This window comes from Oxyura jamaicensis, chromosome 5, assembly GCF_011077185.1.
Source record: "Oxyura jamaicensis isolate SHBP4307 breed ruddy duck chromosome 5, BPBGC_Ojam_1.0, whole genome shotgun sequence".
NCBI classification, from domain to species: Eukaryota; Metazoa; Chordata; class Aves; order Anseriformes; family Anatidae; genus Oxyura; species Oxyura jamaicensis.
In genome coordinates this window covers 9,100,976-9,125,186 of record NC_048897.1, presented here as the reverse complement: position 1 = coordinate 9,125,186, position 24,211 = coordinate 9,100,976, and the positions used below count along the sequence as shown (strand labels likewise).

The 24,211-nt window shown below is 37.3% G+C and overlaps 1 protein-coding gene across 3 annotated transcripts in view; it reads right to left on the bottom strand.

Moving 5' to 3' along the window:
* Positions 1 to 1,405: 1,405 nt before the first annotated feature.
* Positions 1,406 to 24,211, bottom strand: part of CHID1 (chitinase domain containing 1) — a 96,553-nt gene continuing 73,747 nt past the window's right edge. For 2 of the 3 annotated variants that reach the window (XM_035329222.1, XM_035329221.1), the window contains exons 11-13: positions 6,656 to 6,736; positions 3,705 to 3,747; positions 1,406 to 1,678 (exon numbers count right to left, since the gene is read on the bottom strand). In XM_035329222.1, the coding sequence (XP_035185113.1) occupies positions 1,580 to 1,678; positions 3,705 to 3,747; positions 6,656 to 6,736 (223 nt within the window). In that variant the 3' untranslated portion in view covers positions 1,406 to 1,579. Of the gene's footprint in view, positions 1,679 to 3,704; positions 3,748 to 6,651; positions 6,737 to 24,211 lie in introns of all 3 variants that reach the window. The other variant, XM_035329223.1, reaches the window with a different exon arrangement.

Below are 24,211 nucleotides of genomic sequence, written 5' to 3'. Positions count from 1 at the left end.
GCCAGAGTGACTTCAAATTGCTTTTGAACGAACTAGAAAGTTGAAGTTAATTGAACATGAGGATTCATGTAGCAAATTATCTTAGTACTAATGGTATGGAAGAAAGAAGCCTGATTAGTAAACCCCGCTGGATACTGCAATGTGAGAACTTGGAGATGCCAGAACTAAATCAGAGAGGTGAAGATCAATAGTTCTTTAATCAATGGTGGATTACACTGGAATTTATTCTGCTGAAACCAGCAGGGACAGATAAATCCCCCGCTGAGATTAATTACTGGGAAGGGTGGATGCAAAGAGAGGAGTGCAGTTATCTTTGTGACAACTGTAAGTGGCAAGAAGAACACCAGTGGGAGTACAGTGCTATTGCCTGGATCTCTGCTGGTGACCAACAACACCCTCATCAAATTCTCAGCACCTCTCCTTGGTTCCTGACAAGAAACTACCTTGAAGCCTGTGTATTTCTACAAACACAAAATGCATAAACCAAAAAGCAAGGACATTTTCAGGAGGGAAATTCTAGCTTTGTTTTTAAACTAATGGATTGTTACAGCTTTTTGGTTAATAAAATAAACAAATAAATAAATAAATATGTTTTATGGAGGTAAAAGCACCAATGTGTGCAGTTAAAGAATGACAGCTTTATTCAGAAAGGTGGTGATCACATTCGCAACACCTACTTAAGTCAAGGAATTGTCAGAGCTGCTCTGGGGCTCTCTTGGGGCTATCCATGTAATCCATCATTACATGCATACTTCTTAGTTCCATTGCAGCCTTTGGTGCTAAACAGTAAGTTCCCACAAACTAACCACTAATGCATCATGCACTGGTGCTAAATACTGTAAACTAACAAATTAAGCAAGTAGAAGAGAGAAATCACAAAGCATCTTCTCTTGTATTAAAAAAAAAAAAAAGAAAAAAAAAAAAGGTTAGAAACAAGACATGAATCAAAATTACTCTGATTTTGAACTACTTGAAGAATTTAGTAAAATGAAGAAAACAACCAGCGCCAACAACACGGGCTTGTCAGTATTTAATCCTCAATCAGCCTGAGGGAAAGATATCTAATTGCTTCCCTACCTGTGCCACCCTTCTCCCTCTTATGTTGATTTACCTTATCAGAAGACAGCAAGCTGCAGAGAGTCCAACAGATATTAAATTTGCTGTAAATATCTGTTCACATACTTTTATTATTAGCAACAATAGTTTGAGAGGTCTCCATCTTAAACTTTGATCAGATGATAACAACTTGTCCATTTTATTTCTTGTAGAAAACAATTTCAATTCCGGTGCCAACCCAGTTGTGTGGGTCTGTTTTCAAGGACTGTGAATTCAGGAGCATTATAATAAATTTCTGTGGTTTTTCTTTTCTTTTTTCTGAATGTTGTCAGAAACCAACAATCACATCTATGTGGCAAATCAGAAAAGCTTCTTTATTGGAAAAAAAAATGCAATAATTTTAATACAGGTATTATATAAATTACAAAACATACTTTAAAAGTCACCTCTCTGGTATACCCAAATTAATTGAAGGTGGAGTCTCAGCGAAGCAAATAAAGTCTCTCCCAGATCATCTCTTACTTTAAAGAAGGTCATAAAAATAATCCAGGCCTTGTCCCAGTTCCCAGATGGATATTCCAGTGCCCAATTCTTTTGCAAGCTCTAAGCGCAACTGGATGGACTAAGACAAAGACACATAAAGCAATTAGCTTTTAGTCCGTGACATCAGACATTCCATGCTGCCATCTCTTCATGCCATTTTCAGACTTTAAAAATAACCATCTGTGAACTAGATACTGAAAAACCTCAAGTCTGTATATCAAATATTCTCTGGTTAGAAAGCAATCATTTAGTAAGAGACAGTTAATTGCACAAGCTAATTCAATGACCTAATACACCATAACCAGCTAAATAGACAAAATGCCATGGAAATAAATCTGATTTATGAACTATGCCAAGGACTATTCTCATTTAGACTATCACTTCACAACTTACAGAAATCCTAACTCTTCCCAGAAATTCCCCAAGGGTAAAATAAAACTTTATCACTGAAGACAATTAGAACTACCATCAAGATCTTGTTCATACCCTTGCCTTCTCCCAGGACAGAGTCATAATTTTCATTATCAGAATTCTGTTTTAGAATGATTCTGGAAGATTAATATTAAAATTTATCCTTATCTTTGCTACTGCTATTGATTTAGAATTAGTTTAGCCATTGGCTTACAAGGGAAATAATGTTACGATTCATGTTCTGAACTTCTTTCAGTTTAGACAATAAAAATAATTCCTTTTGAGTCTTTCAGGTTTTCTGACTTTTAAGTGCAGCAGTGCTTGAACTGCACATACCACAGGGATATTTTAAAAACTCATTTCCATAGGAAACAGAATAAAGTGTTGAGCCACCATTAATACATCTGCTGGGCCCAGACTTGATGCTTGCTTTTATCTAATTATGAACAAGCCAATTTTGATCGGATCAACCTATCGGTGACTATAACATTAAAAAGGGGAATAAACACACCTGTGAGAGGATAAATAAGCCAACATTCAATGTTCCACTGATCATCCTGATCACCATTATGTGACCAACTATTTGATTTGCCTCAGCATACAAGTCTCAAAGTATTTCATTACAGCCTTGTTGAAATTTGAAAGAAAACCTGTTTCTGTAAATTCACCAAGCACTTCAACTGAATATGTTATTAATATAAGAAGGTGTAAAGAAAGAAATCTACAGGAATAAATGTTCTTTAATCAGGCTAGGACTGACTCTAGCAGGGTTAAATCCTTCCATAAGACCAGAGAGAATGTAGCATGACAACATGCAGCACAATTTGTATTTTCTCTGGTAGATTGGCAAAGAAACTTTATATCACTCCAAGACAGATTCTAGGAAGAACATAGTTAGCCACGTGATTAATATCCCATACATTGTAGTATTTCCACCTGTATTAGATTAATGAAGGGAAATATAGTTGTACTAACACAGCATAAGGCAATATTCCCATTCAGAAAAATGGAGCTTTGGATAATTTCACACTAGTTTAACCATACAAAATATCTGTTCTCTCCAAAAATGATATATTGTCACTATAGAAGCAATTCTCTTCTAATATTAAAAGCCAGAAGAGGCTTAAGATGCTGCCTTCAGCTTAATTTGAGAAAACCTAAAAACAGCTTCCTGGGAATTAAGGCAAGTAACCATTGTATCATGTATTCTCATACATTGCAGACTATTGTGTGGACAGAAGTTGCATGTCCAGCCAAAGACTTCAGTAAGGGCAAAGTTTTCAAAACACTAAATATGTTCCAGAGAAAAAGAATGGAAAAAATAATAGGCTGATGAAGGGCATCAGTGAGAAACAGGACTCCATTACAGAGGAAGGTGAAACCAGCATCTGTTAGCACATGACCTGGGCACTCAAACAGATCCTCTCAGAGCTCTGTTTGCCCTGGTGTGTCTTATCTCAGACACGGCAAATCTTCAAAGATCCTCCAAACCCCACTATACATTAGACAGAAAAAAAAAAAAAAAAATCTTATACTGGACATTGAAGCCTTGAATCATAACAACTACCTCAGGGTGAATTTCTTCCACAGAAGTCTAAGCCCACTTAAGCATTTTCCAAATTGTCTCAATAATCCAACTCAAGTAAACACCCCTTTCCTCTTACTGCCCTCTGACCTGAAAAAGTCACACCTACCTTCAGTGTTGGATAGAAGACGGCATGCTTTCCTCCTTTATTTCTGCAAAACAGGAAAAAAAAAAAAAAAAGTAATCACAATAGCTTTAGTAGATTCTCATGATTTTTTTAGCTGAGTTTATAATTAAAAAGAGTTTTATTCTTTCTAATAAGAACGAAACAAAGACAGTGCTGGAGAAAACTGCTGACTTCATTGTGAAGAAATTACCACTTTTAAAAGTAAGCATTGCCATGCCCTTTTCAAAGACAGAGACCACTTGCAATTTAGTAGCTTGTCTGAGATTTCTTACCCAGTGGTTATCCCACTCTGGAGGCTGAGGGATACTCTGAATTCAGACACTTTTGACATTAACTTCTTTTCAGCCCATACTTGCCCTCTGACTACTCTAGTTACTAGTGCAGGGTAGGGCCAAGATGTTCTCCAGTTCTCTTCCCTTTCTACTTCAGATAAAAACCTTCTACTCCTGTGCCTTTCCTACTATAGATACAAATATATCACAGTACACGAATCAAAAGTGGTGGGGAAAGTAAAGCAATTATGGGAAGCTACACCTGCACTACATATCTGTAAGTTAAGTATGCAATCTTTCCACTCTCCTGCCGGTCTCAGTTACAGGAATATCTGGCAGTACATCAAGCAAAATATTTATTTACTCTACACTAGTGGTGTTCAAGGAGGACAATACTTAAAAGAGGTGGAAAGACTAATAGCAAAAAACAGAGGCTCCAAGACATCCAAGAAGATGAAAACTGAAAAGGACATCTCAAACCAGAGATAGCTTGATACAAGACCTAAGTAAATACCCTGTGATGCCTTACTGCAGCTGGATGCAACAATATTATAAAACTGACAGACAGTAACAGGCGGTTGTGCCTCCTAAATACTTATCTAAAAAAAAAAAAGATGAAGACACTTGACTGTCAGATGCGAACTGTGAAAAATTTCCTCAAATAACCAACCATTTTCTATGTTAAACTAAATGATATCAGTATAAAATATATAGGCAGGGCAAGTGGGCACAGATACCAAGGCTCCATTTTAACCACTAGAAATGAGAAAGATGAGTTACAGATGGTCTCACAGCACCACTTCACCAGTTAGGCTAGGAGGGAAGGCAGAGTGCTTGGATGGACCAAGTAGACATTGCTGGTAAAATCTTTCAACTCAAGCAAATGCATACCTACCAGTACAGTGCATAGGAACAAACACTCAAGAGATGACAGATTTCTGTGATTATTTGTAATACTTTCTGCTTGATACGTGAAAACCATTAGCTGTGGTTTGCTTATTGATTCATGACATGATTCATGATTTGATTTCTTAGCAGCTACAGACATGCAAGCTTTCCAGGTGATATGCTTTACTAGTGAAGCATACTTCAGGCCTACCTGCTATTCCCATCCAACATAACTGCTCCTTTGCAAAGCAAGGTGGGGACTGAAAAAGAGTTCCCTTATATAACCCCCTGCATCCGGCTGAACCACTGCAGACACGCTGAGCCGCACGGCTTCCTGCCAAGCACTGCACACCAACTGAAATTTAGAGTGATTTTCTTACCCAGTGCGTTTTACGCATCAAAAATTGTTCTTGAAATGCCACAAACAAGAATCTCCAAAGACTGGCTTTCAAAGGCAAGTGATATAGTACTACTGACAAGCTTTCCCTATCTCACATGTTCAGTTTAGAAAACATTTAGGAAATGTGTTTCCAAAATGAATCCCAGACGCATGCCATTCAAACAGAGCCCTAAGATTTACTCCTTTGAGAGCAAGTTTTCATCCAGTGGTCATTGTGTCTCCAACTGGATTTTGCATTATATCAGTAAAACAAAACTGTTGATTTATTTCTCTTTGGTTAACACAAAACACCTTGTAACTGTTTGACACAGACAAAGTAACTGTGCAACAGGATACCAAAGAATTAAAAATGAAAGGGGACAGATTCCTGTCCTTTCATACAAACATGTAGAATAAATTGAAACACTGCTGACCTACAAGTAAACATTTTTTTTCTGATAAGAAATACATGTAAGTTGAGATTACAACGCAGGCAAAAATTGCAGGTTGTGAGAATCCTTGAAAATTAATTACAATACCTAGGTAGGACAGGGCTTTTGGTTTTCTTTTCTTCTCAAGTTCAAAAATATTCAAAGCAAGAAGGTATTTGTTAAAAAACAATGTAGTTACATTGTTGTTTTTTCTTAAATGTATTTCCCAAAATGTATTTCACTCTTAACTTCAGTGCTTCTTCACAGCAGTCTTCAAAGCAGTAAGATTTTGTTTGTATAATGTTACTGTATTTTTGTATGTTTGTATATAACATATAGCAAATTATTACTGAGGCTTAACAAGATTTTGCTGTTTGTTTAACTCTGTTTTAAATGGATTTTTAATAGCAGCAGGAAATCTCTTGGCATATCCTGATGAAAAAGAGAGGACAAAGAAAGCTATCAACCTTTCCCTTCATGCTCTTGGGAAAACATTCCCAGAATTTTAACAACTTCTGATGTTCACCTGATAGTCTCATTACCCTACTCCACAGTCCATTTTACTGAGTGCAATTGCTTAACCAATCTAGTCACTAGGACTTTTAAAACCAGGCTCTCATTCCACAGACTTTTCTCAGAACTGTATTTGTCTGAGTTACTGGTAATCACCCAATTAGCTCACAATACTAATCTCTAAATTTCTATAACTTCTAAAGATATGACTCATCCGACTTCTCTTCTGGAGATTGTGTTAGCTTGGGTTATTTCATTAATCCTTCCCTGATTTAATTCTCTTGCCTGAAGCACTCTTATGCTGCAGTTCAGTGTTGACATACAGATCACAAACAACAGAATTTCCATTTGCTGAATTCAGTTGCATACTATAGTTAACTGGTAATACACTGTGTACTGGGCCATGCCTAATAATATTTGCAGAACAGTAAGCAAATGACTGTAACTTACTTCTTGTATTTGAAGTAGTGTTCAGCAATTTGTTCATCCCAGACAATTTTCGGTTTGTGCTCCTTCAAGGTTTCAATGTACCTACAAATTAAAAACACAGATATGGAATTAACTTTTCTAAAAAGCAGTTACAAAATTAAATAGCAGGCAATTCTAAAAAGCAGTTTTACCACGCTTAGATACTGAACACTGTATCAAAATGTTCTTGCTTACAAATAATTTTCTCAGTCACTTTCCAATTTGCCGTGTTTGCATTTATAAGCTTTTTTATTTAAGCACTGAATGAATTAACATTAATCAGATAAGAAGATGAAGACTATTCTTCAATATTTCTACAGTCTAATTCTTATATATGAAAGCATAGGAACTGAAGTCATTCCTAGGTTGTACCCAATTAGGTAGTATGAGGCTAATCAATGCACTTAATTATAAGCCACTATTATGTGATCAGAAAAGCTGTCCAATAAAAGGGGCTTAGTTAATATTCTAAGAATAAAATTTAAAACTATAGAGCTTGTTTAAAAGGAAAAGTTACTGTTAAGAAACTTTTAGCGAAATTTTCTTCTTCACTATCTTCTTGGCATTATTTTCTTGCATGGACCTTTTGAACGGGTAATAATCTACCTCATATCTACTTGGCACAAAATGAAAACTGAAAATTACTTGTATGCAAAAACTGCATAGGCAACTAGTGCAGAATAGTTAGTTAGTATGTTGTAAGCTGATGTTCTTCATTCCCAGCATCATCTCAGTGCAGAGACAGTGTCTCCTTGTGTCTGCATCTCTGACTGCAAAATGGAAACAATGCTGCTTGCTGCCTCATGGAGGTACACCATAAGATGGCAAGCTACTAATGAGAGACCACAGCAGCATCACAGCCTCTAGCACATGCTCTTCCATCTTTTCTGCAGCATTGTAACCTGCAGCTTTGCCCTGCAAGAAGGCTGAGTTAACTCTGCTGACAACTTTCTTGACTACACATTAGGGGATTTATCTGGCCACAGTCACTGGTTTCTTTTTTTCCTCTTGGGGATTATATCAGCAATTTGAATCTGACCTCCTGTTAGCAGTTGTCCATCTGTACGATGATGACGTAAAGCAATCAAAAGCAAACACAGTGGTCATAAGGTAGCATTTTTCCATTCATAAAGATTCTATGAAACCTAATAAAACTATACCTTTCAGAATGTGTCTCATTCTTGCAGTAACATCTATGTTCATGACAGCATTTGCAGGGAGAAATTTGCCTTCAAATCTTATTTGAAATTTCTCCCTTGTAAGATGCTATAAATTATTTCCATCAGACACTACCCTGATCCCATCAATGCTGAAATTCCATTTCACTATTTACTTTGAGAAAGAGAGAGAATTTGTATTTCTCAGTTTGAAAAAGATTCATTTTCCCCTTCCTTACTAATCTAAATTACTACTTGCAGAATTGCAGGGAATATTTTCCTTCTTTTGCTGTGGTTTGCTTATTCATGTATTGGCAAATTGTCGCCTACTGCTAGAAGTATTAGAAAAGATTTTCATTTCATATTTAGGCCAACCCAAGCATGTTATTTAAGTATCTACATAAGCAAACAAATGGTAGCAGATATTGCACTATTTCTCAATACACACGTACCCAGAAACAATATACCTTTTCAAACAGTGCAAGTTAAACCTTGGAACCTTCACATATCCCTTTGTAAGAGATACAGAATTCTAAGTTGTCCCATTAGACAAATATGCAAATAGATCTACTTTTATACATTTAAAATTTAAGGATAGTTTTTAACACCTTGCTCCATTCCAGTACAGTGACTTCAGCAATGACAGGAGCTAACCTTTGTGCAGAATGGAAAACGAGATGTTACAGCCCAGAATTATCAGCCTAGGCATCCTGGCACACAGTTTTCTTCCTCAACACATTCCCTCACATGGGAAGTTCTCACTTCTGTTGCTAAAAATCCCAACACGATTAAAGAATGCTCAACATACATATGAACAAGCTTTAAAATTAGAAACGTAACTTGCAGCAATTATTATAGCCTATTACATGTAAGGTATGCTGTTATTTTAAAGTTGTTCAGGCATGCACCTCATTTAATGAGAACCCATCCTGACCACTCGCAGAGAATTTATTTCCCTTTCTCCTACCTTTGGGCATTTATCAATATGGTATGTAAGAGCAAAAGTGAATGAATTAATCTTCAAATCACATCCATGGGGATGATACTAGCTCCAAGCTTGACTTATGGAAAAAAATAATATTAAGCCCAAAACTGTCACTATCATCCAATAATTTTGGGGGTCTGACTCGAAATGCGTTAACTTTTTTTAAAATTGTCTCTGTTAAGGACAACAAAAATTCAAAGTACAATGTTCAAAACAGAGAGCTCCCATTTACTTTGATTGCAACCACGCGCAGACATCTTCCAGATGTGCCATATCTCCTTATCTCTGACCTATCCTACTATGTGCATCGCAAGAAGGGCTGCTGTGTAAAACTACAGCACACATATTACAGCACACTTGCTTGAATCATAGTAATGCTAATCAAACTCTCTTAACATATTATATCCTAGCTGAGGTGGTACTTGACTCAACAAACATTTGACATGTAGTTATTTATTAAAAAATAATGGATTTAAAAGAGCAATTTTCCATCATGCTGAACCAGACAAGCATGGGTTATCGGCATGCCTGGGACAGAAGAGATCCAGTTTCATTTCCAGGTTCTGAAAGAGGGAAAGGGATGGGCAGGGAGCTCAAACAGCCTTCCATTTTGTCTCTACCTCTCACCTTACTCCTCTCCTTTCTCGTATTCATTGTTTTTTTCCTCTCCTCTCTTTATAATCTCTCCCTTTTTCTACTACCACTTTCATATTCCTTCAGACTAATTTATTTTCTTCCTTGTCCATCAGCTCTTAACTTTAGCCTTCTTTTACCAAGCTGCTTCAGCAGCTAGGGTATGATAAACACAGAAAACCTCAGCTGCCTTGCACTAGCCATTTCCCAGGAAGCTGTGACCAATGACAGAGGAAGCCATGCTCAGTTTCTCCGCTCTTGGCCTGAAGCAAGGTCAGCACAGATGAAGCACCTGGAGTGCTGATGATTCTAGTGAAGCTCCAGTGCAGAATTTCATTGGATTCATCTCTATTGAGCCTCATTTACCCCCTGGCCACCTTCACACCTAGTTTAAAGCCCTCTTGAAGAGCCCTGCCAGCTCCCGGGCTATAGTCTGTTTCCCCCTTTGAGACAGGTGGGACCCCTTGGCAGCCATCAGGCCAGGTACTGCGTAAACCTCCCCATGATCTAAAAAATAAAAATAAAAAACAAAAAACAAATTCCTGGGATGGCACCAGCCTCTCAGCCATGTATTGATCAGCCAGGCCTTCCAGGTGCACTCAGTATCCCTCCCCACCCCTGAAGGGACAGAGGAGAACACCACCTGCGCACCCACTGTACACCATCCAGTAACTGCCCCTGAAGTCCTTTTTGATAGCCTTCAGGCTTCTCTCAGCAATTTTGTTGCTGCCAGCCTGAATTATCACTAAGGGATAATAATCAGAGGGGCAAACAAGGCCAGGAAAGTTCCTGGTAACGGCCCTCAGGAGGCAGCAGACTTCCCTACGGGTAGGGTCTGGCCAACATATGGAGCCCTCTGCTCCCCTCAGAAGGGAGTCGCCTATGACCGTTACCCTTCTTTCCTTCTTGGTGGAGGCAGTCTCAGGGCGTGCAGTTGCCTTCCTTGCCCTAGACAGCCTCCTGTATGGACTTTCCCCCACATCCCCACCACCCTGTCCCTTGAGCTCCAGAACCTCATATTGTGTAAGGGCAGCTGGAGAAGCCAGGCAGGGAGGGAGAGGGCTCACCTGTGACGCCAAGCAGGGACCTGTTTCCATTCCTCTCCACCTCTCAGGTCCCTCCCTCTGCCCAACAGTGACAGGACTGGAGGTTCCCCACTATCTGGGGTGTCGCACCAGTACCCTTCTCTCAGGCACAGCAGGGAGTTGCTCCACCAGCCTAACTCCTGCTCACACTTGCTGACAGCCCTTAATCTCTGCACCTCCTCCTTGAGCTCTGGCACCAGGCTGATCAGCTCCTCCACCTGCCCGCACCTCACATGGGCAGCATCTCTGTCACCCTCTGACGGCAGCAACAGGCTCAGGCACCCCCCACAGCCGGAGACCTGAACAGGCGCATTTTAGGGCAGGCACTCGGTCTGGGTGGCCACAGTCCTTTTGGCGAGCACTGGCTGCCTGGTGGTGGCCATGGCTGGGTTTGCTGCCTGGGAGACAGCCAGTAGGTGTCTTATGACACGTACAGAAGAAAACACAAACATTACAGCCTTTCTATGCATACAGGCTTACAGGTTTGTGGCGCCTCTTATTCTCATTTAACTTCACAGAAGTTTTGTAAAGAAAAAGCCCTGAGAGCTTACTCAGTAGTGAAGCTGGCTGGCAAATTACCCTAGGGAACCACAAGTACAGCTGAAAGTACCCTAATGCTATCTTTTCTCAGTATAACCCAAATGGTTTTCCTTTATAAAAAGGAAAACAAAGTTATATATGGATCAGAGAATTGAAGTAATCATGTATGGGGCAGAAAAAGGTACAAATGTTTATGTATTTAAGGTTTTCACTCAAACTGGCAGATACAAGAGGAACATATGAAAATCTCCTTAAAGAAAACAAGACCTTTATTTGTAACCCAATAAATATTTCTCAGACAACACAGACATACCAGATTGAGGCAGAAGGTTTGCATATCTGTTTGGATACCTTTGATGACATGCTGCTGTTCAGCAGTTCCATTTTATTTTGCAATGATACAGCTTTAATAGTTTTGTTTTTATCTTCTGTTCTTCAAGATGCTTAGGTGAGGCTACAAAACATGAACTTTTTTTTATTGCCAACTGTTTATGGTAACAGCTAGTTACTAAGTCACTGTTTGTTATATGCATTCACTTTGCGTATTTTCTATCAGAAATCTTTGTCGGGCTGACCACAGACAAAATCTCAACTTCCTAGCTGAAGTATCAGACAATGTTTCCCTTTGTATTTATTCAGTTAGCTGTAGATTTTTCTTTCCAATTTATCCAACCTAACACATGACAGATGTGTTAGGGGTTTATAGCACTTACAGAGGTTTGGTTGTAGCAGCTGTTGCTATCTTGCAAGAATGAGTTCCTTGCCTTTAAAAGCCTGTTACGTTGTCTGGACAACTCTTTCTGCTCTAGCCAAAGGGCACCTTCCTGTCAAGCAGAAGTTAATGGTAGAAGAGTTTACTATGCCAGAACAACAAGCGGGATTCAGGCAACCTTACAGAAACACAATTCCACAAGAGAACTGAATGTAATAATGCACAGAGTTACAGACTAGCTCATAGAACAACTCTATTTAATCATGTTTTAAGAAGTTCAGCTTGACTATTAGCTAGAGGATTTATGTTTGTTTTATGAACATTCAGTACATTGCTCAAGTCTTCACTAAATCAGATCTTCATTTAGTCTTGACTGCCTTTGCACACATTTTTAAAAATGTGACTATTCAACAGAAGTGTGATGTTGTCTATGGTATTCATCGTGGAATTATCACCAAGTAGGCACGCGACCAGATGAACAAAGAGTAACAGAATTCTCTCTCAAATTAGGAAACAGGTCACTTTAAGGTTAACACAATTCTGCTTCTAACTTACGTCTGTTATGAACTACACCAGACAGACCTCTCATTATGCACTCACTTCTCAGCAAGCATCTTCTCCCTCCTCACAGTTAAGTTGAAATTAAGAGAAAAAAAAGAGAAAAAAATAGCAGATGTGTAAAACAGTCTAATGTGAATCATTTAATAATTTAAAAGTTGATCTGAAGTAGATCCTCCCCTCTCTCACACTTCCTATTTCATAATTAAAAATGTTTTCATAAGCTATCATAACTGTCTCTGCTGTACATCAGGGACAACTTGAAAAGCCTGCTTTAAAGCAGATTGTCAGACTACATTTTGCAGATGTAAAATGCACCACACTGTGAAAGCAAACTGATTTTCCTCCAAACTCAGCCCATTCACCATCAACAACACATACCAATAAACCACAGATAGTATTAAACCTAAAATAAGTCCTACAGGACACACCAATGGCAACTGCCCAGAAAAGAAGAAAAAAAAAAGGGAAAACCCTTTTCATAAATGTGATTGAAAACTTAAGTTACATTATTTGTGAAAAGACAATTTCAATAAAATGTGTAGCACTGATGTGTCAACAGCAGTACTTATTACAACATCGTGTCAAATCACACAATCTGCACTTAGTTATTAAAATACTATATTAATTTATATTTTATTTTATAATCAATGTAATGTTTTAACTATTAATTGTGACACTAGAAAAGGCAGGAGGAGGAGATCTCATTTTTACTCTAGTTACAAAAGTATTACAATAAACATGTATGAATGAGAATATTCAGCAAAAATACTTTGTCAGCAAGGTATGTGACCTTCTTGTTGGAAGTCAACTTTTAAGAAAAGAACTTCCCTCATTCTGAAAAATGAGAAAATCATGGTTTTCCCACTTTTTAATTTATTTTTTTATAAAATCACTTGCCTCATTAGGCTCTCTGTATATATATTTGTATATAAATACATTTGGGGTTTCTTTATTATTTATTATTATCATTACTTTTCTCTCTCCGGACAGGAATTTTAATCTGGATCTTTTGGAGATCCATATGGAGAAAAAAAAAAAAAAAAAAAAAAAGACAGTGTAGAGATCTGTATTAAACTGAAATCTGTCCAGGTGTCTCCACTACATGGAAAACTGCACTGGAAAAATAACTCTCTTTTGAGGACAAGCCTCAGACTACCAATGCTATTTCAGAACGATGATACCTGAAGATGCTATAGAGAAATGGCAGAATTCGCTGTGAGCACAGTGAAAGCATTGCTTACTCCTACCACACCAACATATTCTCCACCGTAATCCAGGATGAGAATCATCTCAACAGCAAAGATTTGAGCACATGAATTTCCATTAGAGATGAGGAAGAGTAAATGGAAGACTAATTAAATTATATTGAATAATAAATAAATAATCTTGCTGTCAAAAATATACATAACGCTTATGTTACATAACAAGCATCTACTACATTGAAGAGAAGAAGCTGAGTCACAGCAATGTTATTCTTACAGAATTTTGAAATACCTAAAAGTGCTTCCAGGCTTCCAAGATAATAGCATGTCTAAAGGAGAATTGAAAATATGTACTGTTGAGAAGCCAATAGGTGATTTTTTTTTTTTTTCTGAACCACTACACTGACATTACTGCAGCTTAATACCCATCCTTTGTAGATGAAACATGGGTCTTAATAAATTCTTGTTAGATGATGTATTAGAACAGTAGAAGAATTAGTCCTAGAAGAAGTTATCTTCATCAGGGCAGTTAAATACTTGAGAACAGGGAATTTAAATCTCTTGATATTTAGTTAAACTAACACTAATTCATGTGGCAGTATTTAAAGAAAACCCAGCACTTTGCACCATGAAAAAGCAGAACATCTCCCATATCTTTGCAGTAAGCCAGACAAATATTTGTGTATTTTTTTGTTCAGTTTCTGCCAGAAAAATGTATCTGTGCTTCCTGCTAAGATGTGCTAAAATTATTTTTTAAAGCAAAAAACAGTATGTGTATATTTATTCAAAACGATTCCCAAAATAATTGTTACTTAAATCAAATGGCAACATTTGGAGCACAAATCAAGGGGCAAAATGATGGTCATACTTTTTTTTTTTCCTCTTAAATTATCTGGAAACTTCAAAATGGAATATTGTCTTACCTCTAACAAGTATGTGCATATATATACTTTTTACCTTTAAATGAAGCAGCCTAATTTTTCACATTAGCCATAACTGCAGTCTTCTATCAGGTATATAGCACCCTGGACACAAAGAATCTTTGGCTTTCTGAAGAAATTGCTGATATAGAAGAACAGCGTTAACTGAAATTATACTCATAGCATCTGTGGGCTTTGTGTATCTTCTAAGATTTCGTTACTGCCTGAGGAAGTTAGAAAGATACATCTTTTTGCCATGTTTGAACAATAAAAGTTTGTGTTCTGCAAATATTTGAGCAAATTCAAGACAGTAAGTGTTCACAATTAATCTGATTACACCGCCAAAGGTAAAACAGTACGGCATGTTTGTAACTGAAGTGGTTCCATATGCAAATATGTGAAATTGCAATAAGGCTTTCAAAATACTAGCACTTTGCATTCCCTATACAAGTCATCCAACACATGGAGTAATCACCAGTGCAGCTGTGCAATTAATGTAAGAAGAAAGTCCTTAAAACACTTACTAATTGTAAATCTGAACAAGTTAAACATTAACAAACACAATGATATGTATGTAACAGAAGTCCAAACTATATAGACCAAAGGAAAGCTAAAGAGCAAAAACTCCTGCAAGGCACTGATTAATAAAAGTATAGTGGAAGAGACACTAATAAAGCAGGGAATGAAGAAATAAGGTTTTTGTTTGTTTGAAAAAAAAAGAAAAAGAAAAAAAAAAGAACAGAATATAGAAAGAAATCTTGGGCAGACAGATTATCGCTTTTCCCTTTTTGCTTCAGCTTTCATCAGGGAACACAATTTTTTTTATCAATGTCATAAAAAGCATTTGATTGTGTTAATTGAAACATAGATTTCATTGAATTAAGTCTGGTAAGATACTAAATAGGTTCACTGCCACAAATAAGTCAACTTTTCTACCTTGAGGGAGGCCTGAAGGGAGAAGTAAAGCTTTCCTTCTCGTTGCAAAGAGCCATTTCAAAACCATATGGCAGAATATGGTGCCATGTGGGAATAAATCCCTGTGCTCCACATATCTAATTATCACAAGCTCCTGCTACAGTCATATACCCAGAGAAGAGGTACAAATGACCTTGTTAAGTAAAGAAAACATAAAAAGAAGATGAGAGCTAAGCTAGAAGATGAAGAGAAACAGATGGGACTGTCAACTGTAAAACTGCAAAGCCCTGTGATATAAGAACATGAACAACATGGAGAACAGTGCCTGCATTAGAGGAAAAAGTTCCAGCTGAAGTCATCGAAAGATTTACTGACCGATCTTTGGGATTGCCAAGGCTTTTGCTGGGTATTATTTTAATTCTTTTACATAAGGTGGAAGGATGTAATCCACTGCAGCAACTGCAAGAAACCTGAGTACTGGCTTACACACATTGCAGTCTACAATGCAGCCTTTGCACCTCTTCAGAAGCTCTTTTATTACAGTCACCCCACTCAGGATGGCTGTTTTCTTCTCAAATTCAGGAGTCCTGAAGACATATGAAAGATACCTCCTCAGAATATGAAAAGGCAGGTTCTTGGTTTTTCAATAAGCTCTGATTCTGTAACTGGTATCAGTTGATGATCGGTTTTTGATCAGTTTTCTGATTGTTTTTGTCACTTGCTGAACTGAAATCCCAAACACTATGTTGTGAGTAATCTTTTTTTCTCCAAAGCTCTACATCTGTGGATTATGATGATTGCTGACTTTGATCAAGTGCTCAAAAAGTTTCCATACAGAGGGCAATACTTGGAAAAACACAGGAACTCACAGTAACATACAACAGAGAGCCTAAACCCTAACAGAGTAACACACTGGAAAGGCCAAACCAATTTTATTGGGCCATTTGTCCATGTGTTTATCCAGTCAAGGAAGGTCTAAATGTATCATATGTGTTAAAGGTTTTAGAAGCTGACAAGAAGAGATGAAGAAAAAGGAAAAAGGGGGGGGGGGGGGGGCAAGAGCTGTTTTTTATTCTTTATTCTGAGCAAGCAAAAGCAATTCAAATAAGCTGGAAAAGCTGGAAACTAGTTTGAATCCCAGGGAATGAAGAGATAGATGATTAGACCTATTAATTCATATCCACGAAATACATTCCATTTACAAGTGGTTTCTGACCCTTTCTGTTCCCACAGCCATTGCAAGAACCTCTTTAATTACTTGCCTCTTTTGCAATAAAATACAATTAAGCTGTACTAATTATTTGACACAAGATATTTTAAGTATGGAAGAGTCTGACCAGTTGCTATAACAACACAATGTAATGAACTTGACTGGCAGGTATTTATTACAAATTCATGACTGTAATTGCTCCTCCCTTGTTATAATGGTTTTGAACTGCATCCCCACTTTCAAATCTATCATCTCCGTTGCTATTTGTTACTTTGTACCTACAGTAAAATATGAACATACTGAATATAAGCATGCTCAAAGAACTCATAAAACCATCAAATTGTCACAGCACTTAACACTTCAGGATGATTGCATAAACATCAAGCAATTAAGATAGAGGTGGGAAGGCTAGTGATTAAAATAAAGAATCCTTTTTGGAAACAAGTTCTTCCTCTGAAAGACAGAAGTCTGGGATAAGGTTATAAATTAAACTAGACAAAAGCAATACCAATCCAGCCAGAAACCACAGGGATTTTGTATAATGAAACAGTGACTTCTACCTAGCAGCAACTAAGGAGCAACTAATATTTATGCCACGATGCATAAATATTTCTTCAGAAATACTGTAACAGCTTTAGCAGATGTTTAGAAAAAGGTAATTTAAGGCAGATATCAGAAAATTACAAAAACTTTGGAAGTTCTGTACTTGATTCTAGATTATCTTCATTGTGTCCAAAAGGATGCCTGGTCATGAAGGGAAATGAGAAGCTAAGTTACCAAGTTAACAGAAAAGCAATTTTAAGGAAGCAAGACAAGATTGCAAAACTTCAAGCACTTTGCACAATTCAAATTTCATTTTTAACACAATCAAAGAACGATTAATTCAAAAGGAGTTCAAAAAGCTGCTCCAATGTTACAGATATGGCAACGCCATTCTGTAAAGAATTGCTTTTATAATTTTGAGTGCAGGAGGACAATACCGAAGCTTCACAGAATTAAAAATACTGCTTCATTCCAGCAAATAGATCTGTTGTTCATAATAAAATAAAAATAACATACCCAAGTTTGCATATCCATTTGCATTACTGGATACTAAAATTAAATTTGAAGCTAATTGTATTCATGTTTATTTTTACCCAGAGACTAAACCATTTCTTGAAAAGCTTCAGTTTTAACAATTAAAACTGTTGGCAAACACTACAATTTTACAACTATCACCCATAATTAACTACAACTTCAAACAGAACAGAGTAAAAAATTCTTGACTGATGTCTGATATTCATCATTACCACCAAACCTTCCTTCTTGACCTTGTGACTTCTTTAGCTAGTCAAACCAAGTGAGGAAACATAGCAGACTGATAAAACAAGACTAAAACTCACAAGTGCTTTAGAAAACAGTACACACCTACCATTTTGCCAGTATCAAATCAACCCTCTCTCTCCTTCATTGAACAAACAAGCATAACCTAGTTCTGTTCCTCTGCTAGTCAGTGTTAGTAGAACACAAATACTTGCATTTGGTTCTACAAATATTTTCAAAAGAGAATTTAGCTAAATCATCAATTAAGAAAATATGTAAAACATTAAGATACTTTAGTTACCTTAAACAAAAAATATAGAAATAAATCCAAAATGTTTACTTAGTAGTCATTACACAATTCTCCCCTACGCCAAAACTAGCTATCTTGCATTGCGTACACAGTAACAGCTTTTTTTTTTTTTTTTTTAACAATTATTACATAAATTTAAGCTTATTTCTTTCTTAGAAAGTATATGGAGTGTTAAAGATTCATATCTTCGTCTATGAACTATTTCAATACAACATATTTTAGCATTTTCATACAAAAAAAATCTTAGTAGGACGTATTGTAACAACTTCTGGGGGTAAAAATTAGGGCAATCTTTACCACTACAACATTAAAATGAAAGAACACCTGACAGAACAAGTGCTTCAGCATTAATCACATCCATAATCATATGTATGTATCATATTTAAAGAAAGGAAATGAAACGAAAAGGATCAAGGAAGAGTATTGAGAGAACAAATATATTAGGGTTAAAATGACTTGTATACACAAAATGGATTTTGCTAGCAAGAGATGCATATGGGACATTATATTTTATGTGCAGTGTTACTGTCATTCTAAGAGAGGAGCATTAACAACATGAGTGACAAGGGATAGGATCAGGTGGCAAACAATAGGACATGAGGAAACAGTCTCAAGTTATACCAGGGGAGGTTTACATTAGATATTAGGAAGAAGTTCTTCATGGAGAGGGTGATCAAGCATTGGACTGCCCAAGGAAGTGGTGGAGTCCCCATGCCTGGATGTATTTAAGAGACGTATGGATGAAACACCAATAGACAGGGTTTAGTGATGGGGCCCAGCGGGTCAGGTTGATGGCTGGACTTGATAATCCTGAAGGTCCTTTCTGAGATGACTGAACTACATATGACATGAACTGCATATAATTCAACTATATGTGGATATTTTCCACACAGTACACAAGCCCACTGGCTTAGGATTTCACAACTATTTAAACAAGCATCAACTACTATCTGACATGCCTCTTAGAGTATATTCAAAGGGAGGTAAAAGACTGTGATCTGCTGTTTAGTTTGATTTTCACAGTTACTAGAAAGCAATACATTTATTAGTCACATGTGGAAAGTCGCATCTCACAGGTGAGATATGGTAGACTGCAGGATGCTATGACTGACTGTACCCCATCTCATCCCCACAAATACTTAAGAACATAGTCCTAAGTTATGGAAATATTTTTCTGCATGAGGCAGTACTGAAAAATTGAAACTGAAACTTCACATCTTTTTCTGAAAATAGCCAGGATGGCAATAGTCATTAAAACAAGCAAACACAGAATAATTTATCTTCGGCACCTCTTGAACTTGACTAATTGACTGCTTAACTTTCACTGCCTTTGAAGTGTATTTTAATATAACTATGCAATCACAGTATGCAAAACATACTAATAACTTCCATAATTTACGTATTCCAAAGCATTATGAAGAGTAATGAACCTTGCTGTTGAGATTTATCATGCAAGATAACCTAGTCAGAAAGTTAGTCATTAAGCAGCCACTTTCCCTCAACAAAAAGTGGAAGAAGTCTTCACTAATGGAGGAAACACTATAAAATACATCTTACAGGTACATAAAGGCTACTTTATCCACTCCGGAATTTTCTGTAAAATTATGGAGACTTCAGAAGTGTGAACAAGTATTGATCAAAGGCCTCCTAAGATTTTTCAAGGTCAGATGCAATAATGTTTAATTCACGACGGTCTAGCATCTTCTAAATGCTTCACTGGCATTATTCAATTAACCTTCAAGTAAACCCACCACTCACTTGATTAACATTTTTCTTCCTAAATATTTACAAGAAGCACAACTCTTGATTAATCCCCATTTGCTCACCAGATTGAGGATAACATCAGAAAACAAGGTAACTAGATTCCAGCTTAGAGAACAAGTTTATTTCCTTCTGTTGAAACTAAAAGTCAGTTATTTAAGCCATACTTTTATACTACTTTTACTAGCCTGGTAATCAACAAAAGAAGAAACTCACAGAGGGAGATAACGTAAAGCAGGAGGAAGAGGAAAAAAAAAATCAGGATAGGAAAGAAGTAGGAGACTGCAAATTATAAGAACTCAGGATAAATTCAGGAAAGATGAAGTATATATAAGACTTAAGGACTGACGTGGAAATACTAGGATTGAAAAACCATTAAATTACAAATAAGGGTGGTTATTAAAATATCAATACAAAAAAATTCAATTTACATACCTGTATGTGTTAAAAATGGGATACAAATCAAAAACAACCCTTTTCAAATTCTGTTTCATATCAGATGTGAAAATAAAATTACTTAATTTACATCCTACATGAACTTACCGAGACAGAGGAATAAAATATATTTTTTGATATACTGGTCTTAAGTTTGCATTTAGAAACCTGCCAAGGTTTGTGATGATGTTATGAAGCTGAACTAGATGTTGAGAGCAAGTTTTGCTAGAATCAGTTTAGTAAATCTTGAGGGACTGAGACCTGGGAGTTGGTGCATTAGACAGCTAGCAGAGCTAAACACTGTTGCTAGCTTGCTACTCTTCCCCCTCTTTTATGGCTACAGGCAAGTTACTTATGAACACAGAATATCCCCATCATAATACAAAGTTATACCCACTTTCATGAGGCACACAAACTTCAGACTGAACATAATACCCAGATGAAGTACTTTCAAGGCTCTTTTAGGGGATTACGTAAGTACATTCAGTTTACCTATATTTACTGTTCATAAAGAAAGACTGTAATTTTCTAACATAGGAAAGGACCATGAAAGATTCAGTAGCAATCCTTAATTGGCTGAAGGGATTTCATCCTGTCCTGCTATCTGTATAAGCCCAATTCTTTATATCCCCTTGCAGTAACCTATCCAGCAACCATTACAAATACTCTTAACTATGAAAACAATGTGGCTGCTTGTGGTTTTTATACAAAGTTTTGTTTTACTTACCTTTTTGCAGACTTGTTTATATTCATGTTTCAATATACACATGACTTAGTATCTTGAAATATCAGCTGCCTCCATTAAACTCAGTAATAAATCCAAAGGTGAAATAAGACGTAGGAAAAATCAAGTCAGGACAGTCATGATGTCTAATGTCTAATGAGAGATTTCTCATTACAGTGAGTCTTCCCAGTTGTGAGTACGTTTAACAACTTGTAAGTCCAGCTAAGCCAATTACTGAGCCATGGGAATGACTTCTGGTTAGAATTCTGGTAACAGAATTCCAGTATAGAAGGTTTAATGGGAAATAAAAATGAAATCTAACACCAAGACATCTGTTTTCACTGGGCTACCTTCTATTTTCCAAAGGCACTAGTTATAGGTTAAATGCTCCACAAATAAAAAGGCAAAAAACATGTGGCACCTAAGATAATGCTTGACAGTAAGATACTTGACAATTATAAGTTTTACTCAGAGTAACCACAAATAAACAAGTAGAGAAGCTCTAAAATTAGCATTCAAGAAGAAGCTAGTAGCTGTTGGTCAACTGTCGATCAACTAGGATGGAGTTGAATGATAAGAGCTCTAGTTTAGCACACTCTCACAGCCAAGGGAAGGATGTCTGATCCTCAGCAGGCCTACCAGATGATGCAAAATAGAATCGGACAGCAAGAGCCTTGTTACAGAACCTCAAAGTGGCCCCAGAGACATTCATTATGCACTGATTGTCAAACTCAGCTTTAATTCACTAACAGAACATTAAATACATCAAACGAAATGCTGATGAGGGACATTCTGGCATTGGCTGTCCTGGTGAGGCATGTGAGGGAAGAGAATTAAGTAATTTGTGGAACAGTCCCTGGCTGAGCTGGGTCAAATGCAGAAGAGAACTTTGCAAAAATAAATATGTGGCCTGTTAAAACTGATATGTCAGACAGAACAATGCTTGAATTTAAATATGATTTCAAGGGAAATACAAATCTACTTGGGAGGGCACGCTGTTTTCTAATGCTTATACTGCATTTAACACTCATTCTGTGGCAGCATCAGCTGATGCATTTGAACTAGTTGTACATTAAAATACTGTGCAGCTCTCCGTTACTATTTTTTCTTAAATCTGAATTTATATTATTTCATGTAATTACCAGGATATTATTATTTTTTTAAATCCTCATTGTCAAATTACATGAATAAAATACTGGCCACAGAGGTACATACAGAAGGCCTAAAAGCACGAGTGGCATGCCTTCATCTCTGATTAACACACAATAGATACAGCAGCACAAGATGTGGATGTCTTGCATCTGGCCCTCTGTTACCCTGAGCACTGCCTTGAAGGTGGTAAGGCCTAGGTCCTAAAAAGTTTTCATAGGGTTCATTTCTATTAAGAATCCTAATTTTAGAAAGCTTCAGTAAGAACCAAGTGCCCAAATGACTTGGACAATCTGGTCTGCAGACTCCAGAGCCAATACTTAAACATACTAGGAAAAGAGAAGGCTCAGGCCTTAAGCACTGCAAACCTATTAGATTTTATGTCAAGGGTTGGTAAGGGACAGGGCGGTCATCTGTGATGTCATTTAAGTATACCTACAAACTTAAAAAGCACTGAAATGAATAATTAAGGGATCATAAATTTTACACTACCCACAAAATATACGTTGTTTTCCAAATATAAAAGAAATGCATATTTCATTGCAAAACAACATGGATTGTTGGTGGCAGTAAGAGCAGGGCTTATGCATTATTCACTGCTGAAAAAAAAAAAAATCAGTGATTCAAAGGTTGCCTGATGGCATTCATGCCCTTCTGCAATGCTAAGTCTGAAGATGAGCAAAGGTGTTTGAAGTTCAAGACTGCTGCAGCACCTGCTTGTGCTGCCAGTGGGTCACAGGGAACACCTGCACGCAGTCCAGGCACCTCCAGAGTTACACAGTGGGGTCAACAGAAAGAGCATGGCAAAGCTACGGCTGTGGTGGGCAGTGTTTCTCCAAACTTCTCAGCCTGGCCCACACACAGGAAAGGGCTGCGTAAGCATTTTGAGAGGTCTGAGCACTCCCAGTTTCACCACCTGAAGACATGGTATTTCTAGCAAAGAACTGCAACACGGGGCCTGCCAGCCTGCAATTTTCTGTTATCCAGACTGTTAGCAGGTGAATGGGAGCAGAGCGTGGTCTGTAGGTTTAAATGTGAGCAACTGAAATGACAGAACTGGAAGGCAACAACTGCTTTAACGTGAGCAGTAATCAGTGTGACCAAAGGACATAAGCATAAGCATGTATCTCCTACTGCAGGCAGTGAGAAGGCAGCCTGCAAGGACTGCTTGGCATACTGGTGCATCGCTGAAAGAGACAACAGCTGCTCTGTGGACTTTTGCCATAATGTTGTATTCCTGACATCTCAGAAGCCTGGCTTTGGCCAAGTCAAAAACCTCTCATGACTGATAAAAGATACTGGTAGGAGTCCACAGCTCTGCAACTAATAAGGCTTGCTCCTCAACTTAATAGACAAATTGACTTGTTTGGCAATAGTAAACGATTGGTTACACAACAGAAAGAGGTAAGTGCAGCATTTCACAAAGATCTTTGCTATTCAATCTATAGACAGAAATTACCTGAAAAAGGAGAAATTAGTACAGGTACAATAATTTGCTGATTACACAAAAATATACTGAAATCAGTCACAGAATTTCATAACAATGAAGTAAGTGGCAGGAAAATGGCAACTGAAATCTGATGCCAATAAACACAGAAATAGTAACTAGGAGAAAAGTAAAGCATTGGTTCTGAATAAGCTGTTATCAGTCAGAAGAATGACTTTGGTGTTTCTACAGATGGTTCTCTGTGAGCATCAGCCCAGACTCAAATCAAGCAGGATGTTAGAAATTACTAGTTCTATGGAGAACCAGGAACTACAAGTGATAAACTGTTACGTTCACTCAATCAAGTACTCTGAACGCAGTTCCCAGTTCTGGTCCTTGAAAGCCTATGATGTATGAAAACATTTTAACAGGTTATACAGCAACATTCAGCTAAGGATCACATTTAAACAGAACCCAGCCAATCTGCAGCCAATACCATTGTCTATTACAC